Source organism: Microtus pennsylvanicus, chromosome 4 (genome assembly GCF_037038515.1).
Source record: "Microtus pennsylvanicus isolate mMicPen1 chromosome 4, mMicPen1.hap1, whole genome shotgun sequence".
Taxonomy (NCBI): domain Eukaryota; kingdom Metazoa; phylum Chordata; class Mammalia; order Rodentia; family Cricetidae; genus Microtus; species Microtus pennsylvanicus.
The window spans coordinates 31,951,019-31,976,311 of NC_134582.1; the positions used below are offsets into that span (position 1 = coordinate 31,951,019).

Sequence of the window (25,293 nt, forward strand, 5' to 3'; positions counted from 1 at the left end):
TGAGTGTGCATTGGGAAATTCGTCTGGTTTAACTTCTTTATGGATAAACGTTAGTCACAACCTCCCCCATCCCAACATGCACACTTTGGCCCCAATGCTCTCCCCACCTCTTGACTTCCCGCCTCTCCAGGGCTGGTGACCTAATAGCATTTTTCTTCATGCATATTTTGGCTTGGACCCATGGCCTGGCTGCCTTCGCCTGTCTGAGTCTTTTGAAATTCCTGCATGTTCGGCCCAGATTAAGCCGAGTGTGTCTCAGAATGTGTGTTCCGTTTTGTTCTTTCCCCTTAACTCTCCCTGTGCAACGTGTCTGGGGAGGAGGGGAGTGGAGCGGGAAGGGGAGGAGGGGCAGAGTGGAGGAGCTGTCCGCCTTGCACGTTTCCAATCGCATTACGTGAACAAATAGCGGAGGGGCAGCGAGGCCAGAACGGCTTGTGTAACTGCAAACTTGTCAGAAAGTTTAAAATCTCTCCCCCTTCTTTTACTCCAGACACTGTGCGCTCTCCGGGACAATCGCGCGCCGCTCCCTGTCGCCTTCCAGGACTGGGAAAGGGGAGAGAGAGACGGTGCCACGTCCGACGGCCGCCTGGGCTGGGGGCAGGGTCTGCCGTCCGCCCTTGGCACGACTCACTGCGACCCATCCCCGCGCCTCTCCCTCCTCCCGGCCCGAAGAGGTCTCGTTCCTTCGCGGGATCTGAGCCCCGTCTGCATTCTCTCCCAGCCACGTCCTCCCCGAGAAGGGACTAGCCGGGAGAGCCATGCGTTTCGCCTGGACCGTGCTTCTGCTGGGGCCGCTGCAGCTCTGTCCCCTTCTACGATGCGCTCCGCAGGCCCCGCGCGAGCCACCCGCGGCCCCGGGCGCCTGGCGCCAGACAATCCAATGGGAGAACAACGGGCAGGTGTTTAGTCTGCTGAGCTTGGGGGCGCAGTATCAACCGCAGCGTCGCCGCGACCCCAGTGTCACTGCACCGGGACCCGACGGCAACGCCGCCCCGCAGCCACGCACGCCTATTCTGTTGCTGCGTGACAACCGCACGGCCTCTGCTCGCGCGCGGACACCAAGCCCATCTGGGGTCGCCGCCAGCCGTCCCCGGCCCGCCGCCCGCCACTGGTTCCAAGCTGGCTTCTCGCCGTCGGGGGTTCGCGATGGAGCCTCAAGGCGCACAGGGAACCGGACTGAGTCGCCACAGCCCCCGCAGCTCAGTAACCTGAGACCTCCCAGCCACGTAGACCGCATGGTGGGCGACGACCCCTACAATCCCTACAAGTACTCCGACGACAATCCCTATTATAACTACTATGACACATATGAGAGGCCCCGGCCTGGGAGCAGGTACCGACCCGGATATGGCACTGGTTACTTCCAGTATGGTAAGCACCCCCAGGTGAACCTAACACACCTGGGCACCCTGGCCGCAAGTCGGTGCTGTCTAGACGGCTGAGCATGGCGGGCTCTGGTCCCCGCAGACTCAACCCCCCCCCCCACTTCCCCCTCGCCTGACCTGCCAACTCTGGAATCTGATGGAAACAGCGTTCCTGGCTCCAGCAGCTTCCTCTTCCCTTTCCTTCCTAGCCTTGGCGCTCCCTGTTCTTCCACACACTCAGCCCCACCCGGCTGACTTGGTGGGCAAAGGGTGATAAAGAGGGGACCTGGACTCAGAGGTCATCTGCTTGTCTTATTTTTAGGTCTGCCGGATCTGGTGCCGGACCCCTACTACATCCAGGCATCCACATATGTCCAGAAGATGTCTATGTACAACCTGAGATGCGCTGCGGAAGAAAACTGCCTGGCCAGGTATGGATTTCCACAGCCCGGCTTTTTGATCCTGGGATCGCCAGGCACCTAGTTCTGCGGCTGTTCAGTGCAGACAAGGGCTGGGAAGTGGGACAAGGACTGGGAAGTGGGACGTGACCTCCTGGGCAGGCTGACTTGGAGAGAGAGTTAATTTGGAATGTTCTTATGGGTACCGCCTCATTGAGAGGCGCAAATCGGGTGTGCGTGTGGCGCGGGGGCGGGGAATCCTTATTCTGGAGACTGGGCCTCAGGTTCTTTACCAAGATTCCTATTAGGCATTGGGGCAAATTACTTCCAACAGCTTTCTACAATACAGGACTCAGCGATCAACAACATGGGGGAAGAGGGCTAGAAAGGAATCTCTGGTTATTATTCCCTAATGGTCTAGGGCTGTGTTTGCCACGGTGGCGCCCCCCATTGGTAAAGACCGCATTCCACATTTATTTCAGGCGGTGATTAACTGGGTTGTTTTGGTATAAGACTGTGAGCAAGAGTTTTGTTTTCCCGTCTGTCCCAAAATAAAATGGCTATTCTAGACTTGGAATTATCCGATTTTGCTGCTGGCAGCCAGCAGAGGGAGCAGAAGATGCTTGCATAGTTCTGGTGGTACTTTAGTAAAATGGGTCACTCATGGTATTCCGACCCAGACCATTAAAACGTAGTAGCGTCCCAGAAGTGCTATATGAACCTTTTTTTCCTCGTTGACGTTTTTATGATCGTAGGGATAAGGGAAGAACTTCCAGCTGAATTTCACTCCCGAGAACTCTGGAAGATAGTAGAGAACAGCCCCCTGTCTGATGATAGTGAAGTATAAAGCTGTCTGTCTCAAGCTAGCTGTCTTATTTTAGAGTGCTTCCCCACTTTATCTCTTAGAACTACCAATTTATGAATAGATATCTTGGATCTTTTTAGGCACGTGATCATTACTATAGCTATTTCATAGTTTTTAGAAGCAGAGTCCCTTGTCAATCATTTTTTTTAGTGTAAATACTAATTTTAAGCTCTGTAGGTTTTTCCTATCGTCCTTCATTTACTCATCCACCAGATAGGTTTTTATTCTTCCAGGACTGGACAGGAGCTCAGGACTCTCTTTGCCCTGAGAGGCTAGTTGGGGAAGGGGAGATGACACTCCCTTCTAACAGTGAGCTCTTCTTTGTAGTTTTGTTTTTCATAGCTATTCACTGGCTCTAATATTTCTTCTCTAAAATCGCAGTTCAGCATATAGGGCGGATGTCAGAGATTATGATCACAGGGTACTGCTACGATTTCCCCAAAGAGTGAAAAACCAAGGGACATCTGACTTCCTACCAAGCCGCCCTCGATACTCCTGGGAGTGGCACAGCTGTCACCAGTAAGTAGATGGCCTCTCAGACTCCGGGGCCCTTTACAGCTCTCAGATAACTATTCACCAGTAAGTAGATGGCCTCTCAGACTCCGGGGCCTTTTACAGCTCTCAGATAACTATTCACCAGTAAGTAGATGGCCTCTCAGACTCCGGGGCCTTTTACAGCTCTCAGATAACTATTCACCAGTAAGTAGAGAGCCTCTCAGACTCCGGGGCCCTTTACAGCTCTCAGATAACTATTCACCAGTAAGTAGATGGGCCTCTCAGACTCCGGGGCCCTTTCAGTAAGTAGATGGCCTCTCAGACTCCGGGCTTTTACAGCTCTCAGATAACTATTCACATGTCTTGCCTGAAGCCAGAGATTTGCTATTGTTTATACTTAGAACTTTTACTATACAGTTTGATTCACTGAACGATGTTACACCTTAAAAATAGGCCCTTCACCACTAAATCCCATTATCTTTTGAATTGGAAACTTAAGTCAGGTTCGTTAAAACTGTTGAAAGGACGCCATAATGGCTAACAGTAGAACTGACTCGTCTGTAAAAGTGTCTGCTATAGACAGGACCGTGTGCAGTTGGGTATCTTTAAGGGTTCAGAGGCCATTCTCAATGGAGCACACATGAGACAGACTCCAGGAATGATCCACTTCCATCTTTGGAAAAGCCCATATCAGCCCCAGATGGGTTTCCCTACTCTTTATAAATTAAAAGTTTTAATTTTAAATTACACATGGTTATGCCATCATTTGCCGAGGTAATGTGCCAACTAGTCAGGGCCAGGAAATCCTGATGTGTGGTCTCCTTCTCACAGAAATCCAAACTCTTTCTCATTGCTGCTCCTCTCCCATGTGAGATGAGGAAGAGCTCAGGAGCCTTCTACTTAATGAATAAGAGGAAAGCAGACTTAAGATGCACAGTTTCCATATTAAAATAGAAAGACTATTTAAATTTTATTTTGAAATGAAAGTTTGTACTATTTAAATAACAGTAGTAGAAAAACATGCTATTGTTTCCCCCCTTGCACTTCCGAAAAGACTTTAAAACTTTGGAACTCTAGTTTTTAGACAGTCCTAGCAAGTTCCCTTGAGTAAAGCTCTTGTTTAAAACCATCATATCACCACCATCAGAAGTGACACCTGGGGACATACATCTGAGACTCCACAGGTCACAAGAACAGATATTCAGTTGTCTCTATTTAAAGTTCAAAGATAAAGCCCTGTGTAAAGAAACACATATTCTGTCCTTACCGAGAAGCAAAGTTAAAAGCCTGCAGTTTTGATTCAGTTACGTCCTTCTTAGAAGAACAAAAGCATCTGTCATGAATATCCCTCCAAGAAGATGAACTTGGTAGCTAGGCATGGTGGCACATGCCGTTACTCCAAGCACTTAGGAGGCAGAGGCAGGTAGATCTCTGAATTCAAGCCAGCATGTTCTACAGAGTAAGTTCCAGGACAGCCATAGCTACACTGTGAAATCCCATCTAGAAAGAGGGAAGGAGGTTTGGACTGGAGAAATGACTTAGTGTTAAGAGCACTTGCTGCTCTTGCAGAGGACTCAGGTTCCATTCCCAGTACCCACATGGCGGTTCATAACTGCCCATATCTCATCTCCAGTTCCAAAGGATTCAATGTCCGCTTCTGACCTTGGGCACTAGGAATATGCATGGTGCACATATAACTTATAAGCAAAACATTCACATATGCAAAATAAATAAACCTTTAAGAAATTAAAAGACAAGAAGATAAACTTGCCCTGTTTGAATTTGTGAGCATAACACCATCGAATCTATGAGATAAGGAGGTCATTCACTGTCCTCATTATTTTCTCTACATGTCACTGACTGTTGTTTTATCATTGTGTGGGACATTAGACATTACCACAGCATGGATGAATTCAGCCACTACGACCTGCTTGATGCCAACACACAGAGGAGAGTGGCTGAAGGCCACAAAGCAAGCTTCTGTCTCGAGGACACATCCTGCGACTACGGCTACCACAGGCGCTTTGCGTGCACTGCACACACACAGGTAGGCTGGCGCTCAGACGTCAGGAATCCACAGATATCCAGGGATGATGAAGACAATGTCTTCAGCTATTTTCTTTCTCCCCCACCCTTCTCTTTTCAAGCCTTTGTTTCATTTTGAGGTTATCTTATCGACGTGGAAAGCAATTGGGAAAAGGCAAAGGACTGGGTGGTGCAAATTGCTTTTAAAGTGGTTCCAGCTGTGCGTGCAGCCCCTGCTGGTGATCACAGAAGGTCAATGTGGATCCTTGCTACACAATGGAAAGTAGTTTACTCTCTGAATACATATGAACGACTTAAAACATCTGCCTTCATTCCGCATTCTGTAATTGGCTATAAATAACTCTTGGCAATGTACAACTGTTCTCTTACCTGCAAAACCATTCTCTTTCCCACCTTCAGGCTTAACATGGAATAGTGCCTAAAGTTAGAACAAAAAGTCAAAGTCAGTTTCTTAAAAACACTCGAAACAGCATCACTTTCAATAATGCAAATGAGAACAGAAAGACACATTTCCTTCTCCACACATGTATATTTAAACCTCCAGTGTAATTAATGTCAGCTGTCCTCTGGATGAATTTGTTTTTAATAGTGCTGGGCTAAGCACTATTGTATGCTTGAGAATTGGAAAATGTTTGTCGGTTAAAAACTATGTCAGTACTTCCATCCAAAACCCTAATTTGTAAAAGGACATTATAATTTTACTCCAGCCCAGCTCTTGGCAAGTAACTCCTGAATGTACATTACTCAGGGCACAAAGACATCAGCAGTCGTCATCTTGGGGAGCGGATTCCAAGGTTGTGGCCGGAAGCTTTTTAGTGACCTACATGTGTGGACCATACTTCTTTCCTCTGAGCTTAGCTCATCAAAGTGGTTAGAAAGGGAAGCGGTTATATTTAACATAGGTTGGGAGGGGCAAGACATATGCTTTAAGTGAAAGTTGAAAGCCACCCATATATTAAGCATGTACCCGTCCAGAGATTGCCTTCTTATTCTGTGATCACCAGGAGAGGATCTGGGGCACTTATTTTCCCTATTCAGAAAATAACACATGTCGGTCATCGTATCCTAAGATGGAACACTTGGGGGGGGTGCATATTTCAGTACCATAAACTCCCCCATTCTCTGGCATAATCTCACTCTTTTTATGTGCATCCTTCTCTACACAAGTCTTAACAATTTTTTTATAGCAGGTTTTGCATTGTAAGTGATGTATTCAGTTTTTTTCCTCAATAGTCTCTTGAGCAGAATTCATTTAAAGAAAAAAAATACAACGTTCACAAAGTTCCCTAATATTGACTTTTATTAGTTTTGTTATACTAGTTTCATGTTCACTAAATGTTTATGTATATAACTAGGTATAACTTATGCCTATGTTATATATAAAAACCACATGTTCTAAAATTATAAATGTACATACTAAATTCATGCACAATTAAGATAGACACATCATACTCATTGACCAAAAGCAGCAAACAGTTATGTTTTGCTAGAACCAGATAATGAATTTAGATAGTCTAGAATGAAGTTATACTTTCAATTTAGTTTTATATTTGACTTTGAATACTGAAATGTCTACTTGCTCAGTGGCCGGGGTAACGTCAGGCATTTATTTGCAAGTTCAATTAAGTTCTGTGAGTTAGTGAATCATAGAGTAACATCGTCAGCAATTTATGCTTACACACACACACGTAGCTTTAAGATTGTGTGACCAAGACCAGTGTCAAATTCATGGACTTAAATTGTTTCCCTGCCTCAGCATTCTGAGAATGGGAATTAAAGGTGTATGCCAACAGTGATAGCTTCAGCATTTCTGAAACACTTGTATTCACTTGGAAATGGAGCATTACTTATTACTTACACCTGTCTTTGATGGGTATCTAATGCAGTGCATAATTTAGAGAGTCACGTGTGGAATAGTAGTAATGGTAGTGGCAGCAGTTCATAGTCACTTAGTGTGTAAGGTGCCAGAATCAGAGAAGGGTGTGGTGGAACCGAAAGTTCCTTCTCTTGTATTTCCTATCTTACACATAAAATGAGAACAGATCAAGGTGGGAACCCAGGCAATGATGGCTCTTACTCCTGTGGCTCGAGCAATCTCGAGTTGGCCTGTCTATGCTGTCCTGCACTACGATTAGCAAAATTGCTCACTCTTCCCAAATCCAGATGTAGCTAAGCCCACATCCCTAAAGCACGTTGAGAGGCTTTTGTTATCTTTGTTGGCCAAAATGACCTTAAGCACCAAAGCAAACTTGAGAGATGATTTTAAATGACACTGCTGAGCTCAAGTGACTGTAACATAGTTTTTAATCAACTCTAGATTAGCAGAATGAAAATACTGATAATCTTAAAGTTAAAAGTTCTCATAAGGAAATAGGAAAGTAAGAAGATATCTGTCTCCCCCAATAGGAGAAAATTTCTTCAGCTTCACAAGAGCAAGGACCATATGTTCTTGGGTTTTTCTCCTGGTAGCCTTATGACACAACAGATGTCTTGTTGGTGTGAATGTTTTAGCATGCGGGCTAGTGCAGTATGGACCAGTTTGGGAATATATCCATACTTCTGACTCAACAAAGATTTTACTGATTATTTGATAGTGGAAATGTAGTAACTGAGAAAAGGTACCCTAGACCCTGTTTATATAATCTTGAAACCAACTCAGTCAATCCCTAGCTGTTTGCCCTGGAATAAGCTATTTGATTTTAGTGTGCCTCGGTTTCCTTATCAATAAAATAAAATGGAGACAGTAATACACCTGTCTCATGCAGTTGTGAGAACTGGCTTCATGTAATATGTTTAAAACAGTTCTGGCACAAAATAATAATCAATGTTAGTTACTCAAGGATACAACTTGACTCTACCCTTGAGGTGTTTCTGTAATATGATTATAAGATACAGCAGAAATGGATGAATACTAACTATAAAACTAAATATGACAAAAGTCCATAGACAACTGCAACACACAAAGGTCATTGCAGGGGTGTTCTCTGATAGAACCTGGGGTGATAACTTGAACTGTGGTGGAGGCCTATATGGTTGCATAAGACTATTTTCCACTGATGACTGTGAAGTAAGACTCACTACTTCCTACTGCAGTCCCTATAAAGCCTCAGATATTATAAGACTGGGTAATATGTGGTTTTCAATGGAGATGAAAGAGAAGTTTGATTTTATGTCAAATTATTCTAATTTACCAATCATGCCATGTTTGTTTCAGCTTGGTCTAGCCATACACTAAAATATAATTTTTCCAATTTTGCTGATTTCAGGGATTGAGTCCAGGATGTTATGATACCTATGCAGCAGACATAGACTGCCAGTGGATTGATATCACAGACGTACAACCTGGAAACTATATTCTAAAGGTAGGGGCTTTGAACACATGTAATTGACCCTGACAATTCAATACATTCCCTTTTTCTGGTTTCAAATATTAAATAATCATGGTCTTGAAAGTAATCAAACACTCTTCAAAACAATTTTTAAGGAACCCAGGGTATGATGTTTTTAAAAAGAGCTCAGAGAAATTTACACAACTTCCTTTGTAATGTATACAGTGTTTAACTATATGCTTTATTTAAACTAACTACTTTTCTTGCTTGATTTAACTGAGTCCCTTGTTAGCAATTTCACTTTTGCATCTCTAGAAGTAGGAGGGAATAACAGTATACAGTGAATAAGAAGTCTTTCATCATGGTATTTTTTGTTTGTTTGTTTGTTTGTTTGAGACAGGGTTTCTCTGTGTAACAGTCCTTGCTGTCCTGGAACTTTCTCTGTAGACCAGGCTGACCTCGAACTCACTGAGATCCACCTGCCTCTGTCTCCTGAGTGCTGGAATTAAAGGCATGTGCCACCATCACCACCCAGCTCACAATTCTTTTTGTTATGCAGGTCAGTGTAAACCCCAGCTACCTGGTGCCCGAATCAGACTACAGTAACAATGTTGTACGCTGTGAAATTCGCTACACAGGACACCATGCCTATGCCTCAGGCTGCACAATTTCACCGTAAGTATTATTTGGCAAGCTAGGTAATTTCTTTTATAAGGAGCTTTGCTCTTTATATTAGCCAAAAGACTGGGAAAGGCTTACAAGTTTTGTCACCTGGATTTATACAGCATCGGTGTTTGCTTCTACTACTATAGCTTCCTTGTAAGTAAAGCAAAACAATAATTAATTGTTGGAACCATGTTATTACTTTTGACAATAGTAGAGAAAAGTGATGTTTTACTCAAACTATAACTTAAACAGTGTTCACGTGGAAAGATGCAGTATTTATCTGCCAAGTTCTGCTGTGGTCCAGACCAACAAATTGCTCATTAAACAGTGCGAGTGAGCTTGTAGGAGCCACACCTATGGGCTTTCCTCTCTTTCCTCAATGCTCCCTGATGGGGATGCAAAGAAATTCAAAGCATTTTCCAAGGTACACTTTCATGTACTGGTTGCAAAATGTGTGTGGGATGTGTGTGTGTGTTTGTGTGTGTGTGTATGTGTGTGTGTGTTCCCTCTATAAATCCCTTAGTCCCCAAAACAGTTTCAGAATCTTAGAAGGAATCTCAGCCCATAAATATTAAGCAGAAGTTCTTTAGTGAAGAAGAATGTAGAGTAAGTTTGCCCGGTTGCTACCTGTTTTGCCTAACTCCTTCAAAGCTTTGCTTGCTTCATGTTATGCTAGTTGTGCCTTCCAAACAGTGAGAAGACTATGGGAGTAACTGAACACACACCATCTTTGCACTGATATTGCAGAGATACTGGTAGCTTAAAGGCACCATGTTACCTCACGCAGGACCCTTTTCTTACTTACATAACGGAACAGAGTCACTCTGTACTTTGTAAGCATTATCATATTATTAGAAGTAAATGAGGTTCATGACAGTTAAGAGATAATACTGGAAAATTACACTCTTCTGAACATGTCCACAGCACAGAAAACTTACCTAGGTCATTGGTCCACCAAGCATGGACTTTTTCTCAGCATCAATGAAGGCTCCATAATCTAAAATAATTTATCATAAAAATTAATATGTAGTTGATTCATTTAAGTTTTATATTTCTTAATAACTCATTCTCCATTTGCTTACTTACTCTCACTGTGTACTGTTTATTTAAAGTTCTAACCTGGTATTAGGGAGCAATGGTTACTTTTTAGACTTATTATAGCATTTTCTGAGTAGTCCATGTAAATTTCTTTAATGTTGTATCCTTCCTTACCCCAAATGGCCAGGGTCTAATTGCTTGTTCACACTATATATCCATGGCCAGGTAGAGGCCTGGTGCCTACAGTGTCCCACTCAACCCTTCATTCATGAATTACTTCGTCTCGACAGAAATATAGAATTGGCTTCAGAACAACATTTGAATTTGGCCTTAAGGACTCAGAACTACCAAAGCAAAGCTGAGGAAGGGCGTGTCTGGAGGCGTCAGAGTCACAGACAACTTCCTCGTGGAAGAGATTGCAGGCAATATTTGCAAAGAGACCTTCCAGTTGGGTTTGTCAACTGTGATCCGTTCAAAAGGACAAGTGAAGAACGAGCTAGGAATTCTGAGCTTCTTTCTGGAGGCCATGAAAACTATCTGACATTTTTGAGCAGGAAGTAAATTGCACGTAAAGCCATGTGGGCAGTGTGATGGTGAAGTGTGTGACCTCATGCTGCCATTATTGCCGTCCTTCCCTAACTCTCGTGGCATGTCACTCTTAGCTCACTGGTTGCTTCTCATGCCAGTCAGACATTTGACACCATTCTGGTGGGATGTAAAATCCACCCAATAATCTGGTATGTTCCCTTCATGTAGCCCTTTCCCTCAGTCTTCCTACATGACTTGGGCCCTTTTTACTTTAGCCATGCTACGTGCCTGGGCTTTCTCCTCACAGAAATTGTGGTTTAGAAATCGACGGCTTATCATTTGAATGCAAGTGTGTTTTTCCTTTTACAAGGACCAGTGATCAGCATTTCAACATGACAATACCTGGCTCATGGTTTTGTTCCTCTCTCTACCCATTAATGCACTGTTCTGCACCCAGAAGCAGGCAGAGAAGGAAAAATGCAAGATGGTGCAGAAGCCATGACTATGCCTCCTGGCTCATGTATCACTCTTGCTCCCTGGAATGAGCTCACCTGCTTTGGTGCCGGTTCCACAATTCCCACTTGACTTTTCCTTCTTTCAGTTTTGCTGTTTGTTTTGCCTTTTAAACATCCAGACTGTGGACATCAGACATTTACTCCATACTATTGACAGATTGCATATTCCTTTCCTCCAGTCACTGTTAAATCATGTTCCAAACATAATTTTGCAAGATGATTATTGCCGAGGCCGAGGAAAATTGCTACGTCAAGTTCTGAAAAGGCCTACCAAAATCTTATGTGTTATGCTCATTCATGATGTTATCCTGCTAATGACTTGTTTTGTGTGCTCTCTTAATACAGGTATTAGAAAGCAAGCCCAACTCCCATTGGATAAAGCAGTGCCTGGTGTTTGGAAATATGAAAAACATAGGTTAGCTTTTGTAGGAAGGACTTACATATTTTAAAAGGCAAACAACAAGGAAATTTTGTTCGGATTCTCTCACAACAACTAGCATAACTGGATCTTGAACGTTCAAATCAGCATTATTTGGGGAATTTTAAATACTTATTCATGTTCTTTGTGAATTAACTGTGTTTCAATTTTTTTAGGTGCCTATGTGGCTCTTTCAAAGAACCCCAGATTTCATATTATAATGCAAAGGGAAAATGGCATTTTAATAAATGAGCCATAATTTGAAGTGATTATTTTCTAAAGTGCAGGAACCAGTGAAGCGAAAATGATGGGGTTATATTTGACTCAATGTAGATTGATTTAAAGATGATATTCCTACTGTGTAAGCAGGAATGGATACATTTGGTGCTGAAGAAAGGTCAAATACATAATGGTCGTCATGAGAAATTACTCTTTAGCAGAGAGATGGCAATATATGTGTATTCAGTTACATCCCTATATAAATTTATGTTTACATTTTCAGATTTACTAGATAATTTCCCTTCTGTTTAGTGCTTAATTTTACTCCAACTTGAGTCAGCTTCTGTTTTGGAATGAAGTAGATAATTCCAAATTCCTGGCTGGTATTTGCTAATATTCCCCTCTACACTTAATCTTTCTGTGGGCGGAAATGTCTAATGTGGCCATCTTCACATGACCATTGTGGGGATTAGCGACAGAGGGAAATCATTTCGATGACGTGGGATCAATATAGAGCTGATATACCCTGCAGCATATCTTACCGTTGGCAAAATTAAGTCACTGCTGACATAGAGATTACACAGTGAGTCTCTAACACCACAACCGCCTTTAAAATACTGTAAAAAAAATACTGGAAAACCTTTTTGGGATGTTTTTTAAACTCTAGTATTCTTCTAAAATGTTCAGTTATTAAGGGGAAGGCTAAAAAGTGAAATCGTTTCTAATAGATGACCTAGTGTGTGAAACACAGGACCATCATCCTAGGTTCTTTAGGCATTGGCCGTACATGTTTTTGTGTATTTACAAAAGACACTCCGAATTAGCGAAGCACATAGCATTGCATACTTGAGAGGCTGGCGGAAAGAAAGAAACAGGTACTCTCTGCGAAACACGGACTGTGTGTCACCATGAGACTGCTATGACCTTACTTCAAACTGTGAAACTGTGCAGCAGTTGAATTTGGAAACTCTTTCATTCAGAAGGTGCAGAAGAAAATCAAGTTAGACTTTTAAGTTCCTGGTGCTTAAGCTGAAGTTTTCCTTCATTAACCAGCATTAAAATTTCAAGTAAGGTAGCTCCTATGCCAGAATGTGTCAGGCAGACCTTTCTCAGCGAGCTGGAATCCTGTCTTATATGTCACAGAGTTGTAAGGGTAACCATTACTAATCACCATACTGTACTCACGGCTGCAGGAGCAGGTGAGAGGGGCCAGAGAGGGGCAGTTGCCAAGAGCAGATAACGCGGTACACATGATTCTTATCCGCCTGAGTACACACTTACCCATAAGTATATAAAGACAGAACTTGGATTGAGCTGGTATCTGATCAATGGGATTGCTTCTTTGATGTACCTCTTTGCCTTAGATTGCCTTTCAGTTTTAATACTGTAGAATGATCCTTTCAAATTATAATCATTCTGATAGAGATATTTTAATATGCGTGCTTTTAAAAACAAAACAAAAACTACTGTCAGTATCAATACTGAACCAGGCTGGCATGCAGAGATTTCAGATCTCGTCTCACCAAGGTTCTTAACTCTATAAGAAAGTAGGCTAATAATATGACTTTTAGATGTTTAGGACAATAATTTCAAGGAGAACTTTATCTCTTAGTCATCGTCAGGGGAGGGACAGGATAAGCCAAGCACTTACTTAATAGACATTGGAAAACAAAGACTGTCCCTAACCTTACTAAGTATGAAAATTAGGCTCAACTTATTTCATTTTTAACTGTTAAAAATATATCTATAGAATTTAAAATTTAAACACTGCTATTTGTCATGGCCATACTTTATTTTTCAAAACATAAGTTAAAAATTACTAATTGTATACATGTATGTATTTCTAGTAATTAAAATATGTTTAAACCCATGAAATGTCTGCCTTTTAAATGTAATTTGGAATTTTTGGTTGATTTTCTTTCAATTAAGAGGCTGTTTATTCCTACACAGTTCTGTCCTTTCCTCAATTTTAAAATGCATCAGAATGATTTGTAAAGACCAACACAACCCTTCATATATTTAACCCTTGGGTGTCTGTTCTCTAAATGACCACCAAGTTCATTGATAATTAGTTTGTTAAGAATAATGATAAAAACTACAAGCTAGTCTACTAAACTCTAAATTTACAAAGAGAAGAAATGAAAATGACAGAAGGAACACCAAGGACTGAAAAGAAACGTGTTTTTACATTAAAGAGAAATAAGAAACAACATAGTTAAGTCAACTCTTTGCCATCTAAGTAATATCATGATATTGAGATAACAGATCCCATCTCCAGTGGGACTGTGGCATATGTTGCCTAGTTCCAGAAAATCTTTATGTTCAGAATTTAGAGGATATGTAGTTCACTAAAAGTTTTCCACTTCTGATCATTAATCTTCACCAGATTGTATGAAAATACTAAAGTCTTAGTCAGGAAATATTTTAGAAATCATTTTACTTATAGTACATTAAGTATAATGACCCCCTTTATGCATGCTTCCTATTTGAATTTACATACACAATTTTAAAAAATCAACCATTTATATTTCATTCTCAGATTTCCAAAGGTGTAGGCCATTTTGAAAAGCTGAAATGGTGCTGAAGTATCTTAACTTGAATGTAAAATGCATTTAGTCTTAGACCATGGGATACAGACATTTAATGTATAACTGCTTGCGGCACAGTAGGTCACATGTCATTTGGTATTAGAATGTCGATAATGAAGGTTTAATTTCTCCCATTTTTTTTCCTGGAACTTTTGTTTGTAAAAACATTTGTAACTTGTCTGAGGAGCTTTTATTTTAAATGCCTAGATACAGGCTTTATACTGCATTATCACCCCCTTTTTATTATGTGCTGTAACTGCATGATTACATAAAAACGCCTAGAGAAATGATTTCAATTGTCTAAAGTGGTCATTTGCTGTTACCTACAAATAAATATCTGAATTTAATTTTTGGTTAAAACATTAAAGCCATGTATATGGTTGATATGTTTGTTTGAGTGCCTTTGCTATTTTTGAAACTACAATGTCATTACATCATTTTCCCTTTCCACCCTCCAATCCCTTACCTCGCCCTCTCTCAAATCCATGGCCTTTTTCTTTAATTATTTTTAGTGTTACACACACACACACACGCACGCACACACACACACACACACACACACACACACACACACACACACACACACACACGTGCACGCAGATTCCTAAATATATAAATACAATCCTCTCACTCCATATAATGTTACCTCTATGTATATAATCTCAGAGCTGACCACCTGATATAGATAACAAGTTGGGGCTTTTCCCAGTGGAAGGTCATTTCTCCTACTCTCAGCAGTCCCCAGCTGTGCATAGTTCTTTCTCTAGAATTTGGACCCTGCAAGCTTCCCTCTTTCCATGCTAGCATGTCCATTGGTGTCATCGTTGTTCTGGTCTTGTTTAGGTAGCCATGGTGATGAAACTTCACGGGTGTAGCATCTCTGAAATTTCTAGGAAATACAGTCTTACAGAAAACTCCCTGTTTCTCTGGCTCTTACAGTTTTACCATCCCCTCTTCCACAATGATCCCTGAGACTTAGCTGCAGGAGCTGTGTTGTGGTTTCATCAATTGCAAATGAACACCACAGGATCTCTTGTTCTCTGCATTTTGGTCAGTTGTGTTTTTTATTTTTATTTTTTGTAATGGTCTGCATCTAATGTAAAGAGAAGTTTCTTTGATGAGGGGTAAGACCTACACATAGTTGTGGATAAAGGGATAACTATTCAGAATGTAGCTAAGAATTGTGATGGTATCAGGGATGGTTTCTTTCTTGTGGTGGACTTAAGTTCAGTTAGGGAGCTAGTGGTTACTGCCAAGATATTCATGGCACTGTTGCATGATAGGGTTATTGTGCTATTCAGGTTGCTGAGGTTTATAGTAATCATATCTGGGCAACACTTACCTCCCTTGGAAGCTTGCATGGTGTCTTCTGGTTCCATAAAAGCTAGTTTGCAGAGGGGGGCCTTCAGGCCAAGTCCAAGTCTCAGAGAACTGAGGAAGCCACAGAAGGAAAGTTTGTAGCTTCTAAGAGGTTGGCTTATGAGGCTTAAGAGTAGACAATCTCTCTATATCACTAAGAACAAGTCCAAGCAGAAGGTAATCCTGCGTAAGCTTCAGTAGCTTGAGTATACCACAAAGCTAACTGATCTAAGTGGATACAGTAGCAACAGATTTTCCATACACACACACACACACACACAAATACAGAAAGATGCCATCAAGGACTTGAAGAGGCAGAGATGGGAGAAACGAAATGCTTGGCTTAGAAACTTCAGAACAGATAATACTTTTGTTATGGGGGTAATGGAGCTGCTGACTTAAGATTGAAACATTTTTCTGTGTTCATTTGCCATTCTGAAAATCCTAGAGCCCTATGGACCAACAGAATCTAGGTAACGCACATCTGTTTAAAATATGACTTCTTAATACTGTAAACACCCCATAGAGCAATTCCTGAGAAATAAAAAAACAATCACACAAAACATCACTCCTCACTGGCAACACACCTGGTCCCTCAAGAGCTGTGATGCTCATACACACTGAGATATACTGGAGTGTTCCGTGCTTGTGAGCACATTACCCGTTTTGCAGTTCATGGATAAAGGAGGAATTTTAACTTTTAAGTCTCATTGTTTCAGCAACATTTCTAAATCTGTCACTGCGATAAACATGGAGTCATGAGATGGCCCTGTAAAAAACAAAAATCTTCTGGAGAAATTCCACTATCCTATCCTGGATGTCAGTAAGGGTGTTTGTGAGGAGGATGTCAAAGTAACCCCAACTTAAGGATATGGGAGGTCAAAATAACCTCAGCGGGATTGTGGAAGGAGTTTATTGCACTCTTCACAGATGATTCCCAGAAGCTCCAGGCTTCAGTGAAAGGACAATTGCAGATGTAGAAATATTGAGAAGCAGAATTAGAAGAGGAGCTTGTAGATGTGGCTGTAATGCCGCAATTTTATTATGGGGCATTAACAGACGGGGAGGATGGATGATCAAGGATGGTAGGCTTGTTCTTGGGGTAATATTTACTGCTAGTTGAAGATGTCGTGAACATCGTTGAAATGGTCACAAAGAATAAACCAGCTGACAAAGTGCAGGAACTATATATAATTCCAGTTTTGTGAATGGTCCCAGAGCGGGTGAGATGCTATGAACCAGCATTGCCTGTTACAGAGAAATCACTCATGAACCAGAGTCAAGCAATATGGAAAATGTCACTGTTTTCTTATTTGAAGAAATTTCTACAATCACTTTCATCTTCAACAATCTCCACCATGATCAATTAGCAACTATCAGTAAGGACCTCCCAATAGGACAATTATTTCCAACCCACTAACGGTTAAAATAATTGTTAGAATTTTCTGCAATAAAGTATTTTAGAGTTATGTGTACTTTAGATATAATGCATATTTCATAGACTACGGTTTATATAAGATAGCTCTTACATGCATGGGGAAGCCAAGGGACGTGACTCACTTTATTGCGTGATGTTCTATTGTAGTGGTCTGGAACAAAGCACAATTCCGCTCAGGCATGCCCCCTAGCACATAATACAGTGCGAATGCTGTGTCAATAGCAGCTACCAGGCACTAGTTAGAGAATCACGACGAGAAAACTAAGTCATCCAGATTCAGTACAGACTCTTATTTTCCAAATATTTTCCACCTGAATTTGGTTGAGTGGGGGAATGTAGAACATGTAAGTAAGGGAATTCCAGTTTCACAAGATACCAAAATGAAAAAGAATTTCTTAACAAACCACGTCTGGCAAATGTTATCTCTCCAGTGGAGGTTTCAGCATGTATTTCTGTCTGGGAAATTCTGCAAAGCTCTGCAGTAAGACACCACCATCTCATTCCTTCCATCTTTTCTCACATTTGATTTTTTTTATGTTTTGTATTTTGTGGCATTTACCCCACCCGACTGTTTTTGTTTAGAAGATGGTGGGAAGTATTCATGTTAAATAATTGTAATTGCACATATAAAATCTTTTCTAAACGAATGTATGGTGGTGTCAGCATCTGAGCTGTGGGTATGGGTTTCTGAAGCTTATCAATTTGCAATTTGTTTTGTATCCTTAAATTGTATAGATAAAGTAGGGCCCCTTGAATGGGAAGGACTACAAAGCTTGCTTTCTTCTTAAGAAATATGAATTAGGCCAGGCGGTGGTGGCGCATGCCCTTAATCCCAGCACTCGGGAGGCAGAGGCAGGCAGATGTCTGGGAGTTCGAGGCCAGCCTGGTCTACAAGAGCTAGTTCCAGGACAGGCACCAAAACTACAGAGAAACCCTGTCTCGAAAAACCAAAAAAAAAGAAAAAGAAATATGAATTATACCTATTTATCAGATGATTTGACTACTTTGGTACCCCTTATTAAATGTTTTCCTCTTCAGATCTTAGCTGTGGATAGCATACATAGGGAACCAATCATTTTCTTCATGGTCCTTTCATTTTGTACATTCACTATTTTACACTGTGCCCAATTGTGCAATTTTTTTTCTTTCTTTAAAGAGGGCACCAGACCCCATTACAGATGGTTGTGAGCCACCATGTGGTTGCCGGGAATTGAACTCAGGACCTCTGGAAGAGCAGGCAATGCTCTTAACCTCTGAGCCATCTCTCCAGCCCCCAATTGTGCAATTTTAAGTGAACTTCAACTAAATGTTAGTAATCATTACAGGAGGCAGGGAAAAGGAAGGTTCGAGTGAATAATTGGGAAGGAAGGGTGTGTATTATATCCACAACTTTACTTTCTGTGGCTTCAGTTACTTGTGGTCATTCATGGTCCAAAAATATTAAATGGGAAATTCCATAGATAAACAATTCGTATGTTTTAAATTATGCACCATTCTAAGTAGCATGGTGAAATGTCATGCATTCCTGCTTCTTCCTGCCCAAGACACAAATCATGAGGTTTTTTTCCAGCACACTCACACTGTATGCTATTTGCTCCTTCATTGCTTGAAAAGAGTCTTGGTTGCAGTGTCTATGTTCAAGGAACACTTATTTTAATACTGGAAGGTGTTATGAAAGCTTCCCATGGAGAGAAGCCAACAAGTTCTACCCAACTGTAAGCCCATGAACCACAATGACTAGCATGGCAAGATATCCCTAAAGGTACAAGAGTGCCACTCATATCTTGGTGGTACCCAACAGCTATCCAATTGGACTTGAAGCTCACTCAATAGGAGGCATTTCATGCCTGGTACTAGAAACAGCCAACCACACAAGATGAGTGCGGTCATGGGTGGTAGAAGAGAATCTACAACTTTCAAGTTACTGAGCATACTCAGACATGAGAGTAGTTCTTATCTCTTATCAAAGAAATTTTTCTTTGCACAGGAGACCCTTATAGAAAACCACATCCAATCAAGATGGAGAGAATAAGTGATCGTGTGTTATCAAGCCCTTGCTGGAAGCTTCATTTATGATACTTCAATAATATGGCTGCTTACACATGATCTGGACAAATATAATATCATTAGACATGCTAACATGGAAAGGGGAGCAATCTCATGGAGTTCTGATCCTATTCAAAGAGCTATCTGCAACCAATGAATGCTGAGAATGGGAGAAATAGTCTTCCTCAGGAGTAAATTCCCTGATTGGTTATCCAATACCAATTAGTCAGCCATAAAATCATATTCATACAAGTAACACTAAATAAACTAAACACATTGCATTTGTGTATATATATAAACATATATATATATATATATATATATATATATATAACAATTTTTTAAAAAAGAAAAAATAGAGCCACATAATCTTGGTGCATGAAGGACTTGGTCTTCACCACCCAGTTTGTGAGCCAGAAAGAAAATCCAACCATTTGTGGCTTCAGCTCAAAAAGTCCAGGGAAGGCAGTTAGTAATTGGTCTGTTTCGTGGAAACTGCTGACACAATGTTTTTTGATTTTGTGACTGGCCTGTAAGGAGTCAAGTAATTGAGCTTTTGTAACCACCAAAGCAAATGAGGTGGGGTGCAGTAGCAGAGTGATGATTTTCCCCCCAAATTGCATCTCACATGACTGTAAGAGAAAGTTGGGGAGAAGGCAACGACCACCCAGAAGGGGGTAAATAAGAAGATTCTTGGATGACAGCAAACCACCTTTAGTGAAAAGATCAATATAACCCACAGTTTAGAACCCACCTCCAAATGTTCTCTAATCTGCTCAATTCGATGGGACTTTATTAAGAGAAAACTCATGTTCTCTGGTCTGTATCTATATACTTCTTCTCCTCTTCTCTCTTAAGTTCTCTTGCTGGCAGGTCTAGATAGTGGGATATTCCCATCTCATCCTTCATGATTCCCTGAAGCTTACTAGAGCATCTTGGGAAGGAAGCCCATCTCACACATTAGAGAGCATCTCAGTTCCTTCTCAGGCAACCACTCACACTAGAGCTCCAAAAATGAGGGTCAATCTAAAGAGAAAAGAAAGAATACAGAGGAAAAAGAGATTCTTTTACGTTTTTTTGTTCTTCTGATAGTTCACTATCCCCACTGACCCTCGCTATCACCTCTTTCTCATGGTTTCTCTAAAGGGATGTGTTCATCTATGCCTTACTGCTACTAATTACAATGGGCTCAACCTAGTCCTAGATCCTATGGAGGGGCTGTAGTCCAATTGTACCATAAGGAAGGAAAAGTATGCTTGGAGACAACCAAAGAAAGATGGCAAAGTTTTGATGAAACTACAGGGTAACAGTAAGCTTGAGAGAAGCAGGCAATCAGCTATATCTGCTGGACCCCCCCAACTCCCCCACTGACATTGCTCCCTGTGGTATTCTTACCACCTTTTAATTCTAGGTGCAGGGAAGCTTACTCATGGCTGATTTTGAGGTGAGGCAAGCAGTACACAAAGTTTGCCCATGCGCCCTGAGTGCTTCTGAAACTGAGGCTAAGAGCCTCTGCATTAAGCATGCCTTGCAGTCCACAGTTTGGTGGGGGGGAGGGATGGAGGCCATAAGGATAAAATGCATGGTACATATAGTGTGACTTCTTAGCCAGTTTATGAAGTTTGCTGTCCAAAGGAATACAAATGAGCTAAGGTGTATCAAGGGCCCAAGCTAGCCAGAGATGCCCTTTAGTCCACAGGGAGTTACTGTTACTCTTTTGGATTTTGAGAAGTCTTACCAGTAGCTGGACCCACACACCCTTATTCCCTCCAACTCCTTCATGATTTCCTCAGAGGAATACTTCTAAGGGAGGCATGGAAAAAGTACAAATTCTCTTTTTCTCTCTCCTCATACGGAGTTGCACAACACAGCTCCAGGAAATCCCGTGGGACCTTCTTTCTCAATGTTCTGGCAGCTACTGTCCAGTGAGAGTTCTTTAACCTCAAGCACTCCTGTCATTTGAACTCACTTTTAAAAAATATCCAAGGCTTAGATTTGTCCCATGAGAATATTCTGGATCTTCACTCAAAATCAATACTTTCACCTTTGCTCTACTGCAATCACTTTAGATGGCTATGGTCATCAGGTAACTCTGGCTGCACCAGGGTAGCCGTTCTGCTGAAGAGCCTCATGATCTTGTCACTGAATTTGGGATTGTGCTTTGGGATTGTGATGATATTTTGTTTGTGATCTAACAAATAAAACTTGCTTGAGGACCGGAGCACAGAGCTAGCCACAGAGGCTGGGCAGTGGTAGCACACACCTTTAATCTCAGCACTCGGGAGACCGAGGCAGAAGGATCTTTGCTCATTCAAGGCCACCCTACGCTAAATGAATTTGATCTGTTCTAAAAGAGAAACAGAGCTCACCCAAAGGTGATCCCAGTACTTGGGATTACATGCCTTTAATCCCAGCACTAGAGAGGTAAAGTCAGGAGTGATGTGGCTGGGCAGAGAGAGGAATGTAAGGTGGGAAGAGACAGGAGCTCAGTGTGACTGAAGCAGTCTGAGGCAGCAGTCAGTCTGAAGCAGTCTGAGAACATGATCGGCCTTCTAGTCTGAGCATTGGTAGAGGCAAGAACTCTAGTCGTTTGTTGGCTGCTCTTCTGCTCTTTTTCTCTCATCCTTCAGCTTTCACCCTCTTATAGCTGACTCTGAATTTTTATTATTAGTACCATTTAGACTCTACATGAGGTAATTCCAAAAATACCAAGTCATGTGCTCTTCTAATATAAGAAGCCTGCTTTTGTCAAATGAAATCATACATAAGATAACAAAGCCAGTATGTTGAATAGCTAGTTAAAGGGAAGTGTGGTACCACCATGGTGAATCAGATGTACACTAAATATTAACTATCTAACTGTCTTTACCATGGTCTATACAGAGATTTACTCACCATATTACTGTCTTCTTACAACTATGCAGAAGAAATTAATCAGGAAATTCCTAATTACTGAAAAGTTCCAAGAGGTTAAGTCATTACTCAGCTTCAAAGACAACACAGATAAATATGTTAACAGTTAATGTACATCTAATGGGTTAACTAGACACAAGATACAAAATACTTTAAACCTGTTGGGAACCATAACTAGTCTTTGCAGAAGATCATAAAAGATCATATATATATATGTACATGTATATATGTGTGTACATGTATATATATATAATATATCTATATAAATCTTGGAACAGGGCTCATTTGAAGAAATCTTAAATTATTTGCTGAATAAATAAGCATACTAGTTCATTTATATGAAGACTGAGCACGACACATAGCTATTTCAATAACATTACCTTTTAATGTAACCAAGGAAGTGAGAGTACCATGATAAAACATTTCAAGAAACTTAAATGCTCTTGTGCATTAATTAATTAAAGTTGAGTGACAGGGGTCTCTGTGACCACCAAAGCCAGCGAATATTGACCTGTGAGAGAAAGAATGCAATTCTGTTCAGCACAATTCAGCAGCCAGTGCTGGCTCAAACTCTAAGAGTCTGATATCGGGCTGTTTATTTTAGACATATTTAAACACAGAAAATTTTAGAAAAAATCTTTCTGGTGATAATTAGCTCAATCCACGTGCACATCAAAACTCTTAAGTACAATTGACATCTTCCATAAAGATAGGCTCTCTAAATTAACTCTGCAAACAGAGTCAAGATAACCAAGCTCATGATAAGGCTCTGGAGGAGGATGACTCTATAGATTGACTGAGACAAACAAGTTCAAGATAAGGATCTGGGAGAGCTGGGTGGCCTGGCTGCTTATGTAGTGCAAAGGTCACCAGGCTATTAGCCACATCCCTTCCCAGGCATCTGGGTGGAAAATAGAGTATACGTCTCTCCCTCTGAAGAGACAATCCAGTGTGCTTAACATTCCTGGTTCCCCTAATGCCAATCTGTGAGCACAAGAACCTGTGTGTCTTCTGCACTCGAGGAGTGCATATAATAATCAAATTTAAAAGCAAATATACATATGAAGTGTTGGCAGATAAATTTAACCATTAGAGTTGTGTATATAAGTGCTACTTTCTATTGTTACTATAACACAAATGATGAGGCTTCCTCTATAGATTCGACTTTAAATCTGATCTACTCAGAAAACGAGCCTTGATGATTTAAAGAGAGCCAAACCCTAAAGGTTCATACCTTGAGAATGCTGGATGATTCATTGAATGAGACTCTACTACAATGCAATAAATGTTCAGTAGTGCTTTACTCTGATTTATTGGAAAAATAGAAGTTGTGTTTTCCTCTTTAAAGCTTTCTTCCATATTCTAGGTTGACCCCAGCAATAGCTCGCACCACTTTCTGAGTATTTCAAACGTAAAAGAAACTAGAAGGAACAATGTGATAAGTCTCAATTAGCACCCGAGTCACCATTAGCAGTGATTGGGTCAGTCACGAAGTTCCTAAGATTCCTTACTTCTCAAATCTCTTGCTCACTCTATTATTTTAAAATAAATATAGGATACTGCACGATTTTATCAAATTCTTCAGTGCATTGTTTTTCATGGTTAGGAGGCTTTAAAAACACCACATTATCATCTCACCTAAAAAAAAATTAATACCTTGAGTTAGAGGCTAGCCTAGTCTACATAATGCGTTCTAGAACAACCAGGACTGTTGTACAGAGAAACCCTATCTCGAAAAAACAAAATAAAACAAAAACCCACTTAATACTATGACTTTCTTGTTACTTAATTAACACTTACCCAATACTATCAAATAGTATTATATATATTTATATACCTATACATACTAGGTATTTGATAGTATGTATATATATTTCCTTTCATTATCTTTTAAAACTATTACTTTAACATATAAAGTCATTTTGCTTGAATCAGAATTAAACAATGTTCATACATCAAAACTGTTTATTACATGTTTTATGTAGATTTTCCATTTATTATTTTCATGCTGATGGTACCTGGGGGAAATGGATAATTTTGTCCTATAGAATTCTCTGCCATGTATTTTGCTAATCACAACTTGTGGTGCTCTTGAACACAGCCTTTCATTCTTTATAGTTGCTATGAAAGAGCATATCTAGAGGTTTCACCAGTTGAAAAGTTTAAACTAAGAGCAGGAAGTCCTGGTTAGAGACACCCTTCTCTTCAGAACTGTACCATGCACAGATGCCCGATGTATCTGGGGTTAGGACTATTGGGCCCACTGAAGTAGTCTGATACTTCCATTATAAAATTCCACATCAGATTTTCACCTACTCATTTTGTTAGTTATTAATGACCACTGTTATATTCGTTGTCATAATTAGTGTTGTTTTAAAGTGCTAAAAGTGTTTCATAGCAGCATCTTTGCTTTTCTAATGTGAATGGAAGTATTCTTTGATTGGTGTAATTTATTAAGTTAACTAAATTTAAAATGTAACCCTGATGATAGACTATGTCCTCCTTTCAGTAACTTGAGAGCATTCTGGAAGCTCATGAAAGACCTTCAAGGTGCTGTGTTCCTTCCTAAGAAAAGCAAAAACATTGTTTTTGGAGCCGTTTTTGTCCTGTGTGAGTGTGTATTTTTCCCCCATGATAGTCAAGTGTAATTTTAACCTTCCACAAATGATCTGCTGATTTGAAATATCATGGGAAAAATTTGACCTAGAACATCTTAAGAAAGGTTGGTTACTGGAAAGACAGGCTAAGGACACTTGGCAAGAATGCAAGATGGCTCTTACATTCTTTCCTCTTCCTCAAGTCTTTTATTTTTAATTTGGTTCTGTTTCTTGTGAACTAATTTTCAGGCACCTTGAATACCATCCAAGGTCTTTCTTCTAGCTACACCGGCCCACTTCACAGGCTTTTACTCATGAGCTCCATCAGCCAAAGCACACAGGTGATTACTTCCCTTGGACCTGCTACCTCCCCGGGAGTAAATACCTGCCTCTTAGAGAAGCTCCCCACTGCTCTCCCCCTCTCTCTCTGCTTGTTTCTTTTATACACAACTCCATTACATAACTTTTCTT

General features: G+C 40.9%; 1 protein-coding gene across 2 annotated transcripts; it reads left to right on the forward strand.

Annotated features, from left to right (window-relative positions):
- Positions 1-424: 424 nt before the first annotated feature.
- On the forward strand, positions 425-14,853 carry Lox (lysyl oxidase). 2 transcript variants are annotated; one of them, XM_075968672.1, is made up of 7 exons: positions 425-1,371; positions 1,687-1,795; positions 3,009-3,146; positions 5,013-5,169; positions 8,435-8,530; positions 9,057-9,172; positions 11,590-14,853. In XM_075968672.1, exons 1-7 carry the CDS (start codon positions 759-761, stop codon positions 11,594-11,596), a joined length of 1,236 nt encoding a protein of 411 aa, XP_075824787.1. In that variant the 5' UTR covers positions 425-758; the 3' UTR covers positions 11,597-14,853. The 2 variants fall into 2 exon arrangements, with proteins under 2 accessions (XP_075824787.1, XP_075824788.1); XM_075968673.1 differs by lacking the exon at positions 11,590-14,853 and having other exon boundaries at positions 630-1,371; positions 9,057-9,176.
- Positions 14,854-25,293: the final 10,440 nt, after the last annotated feature.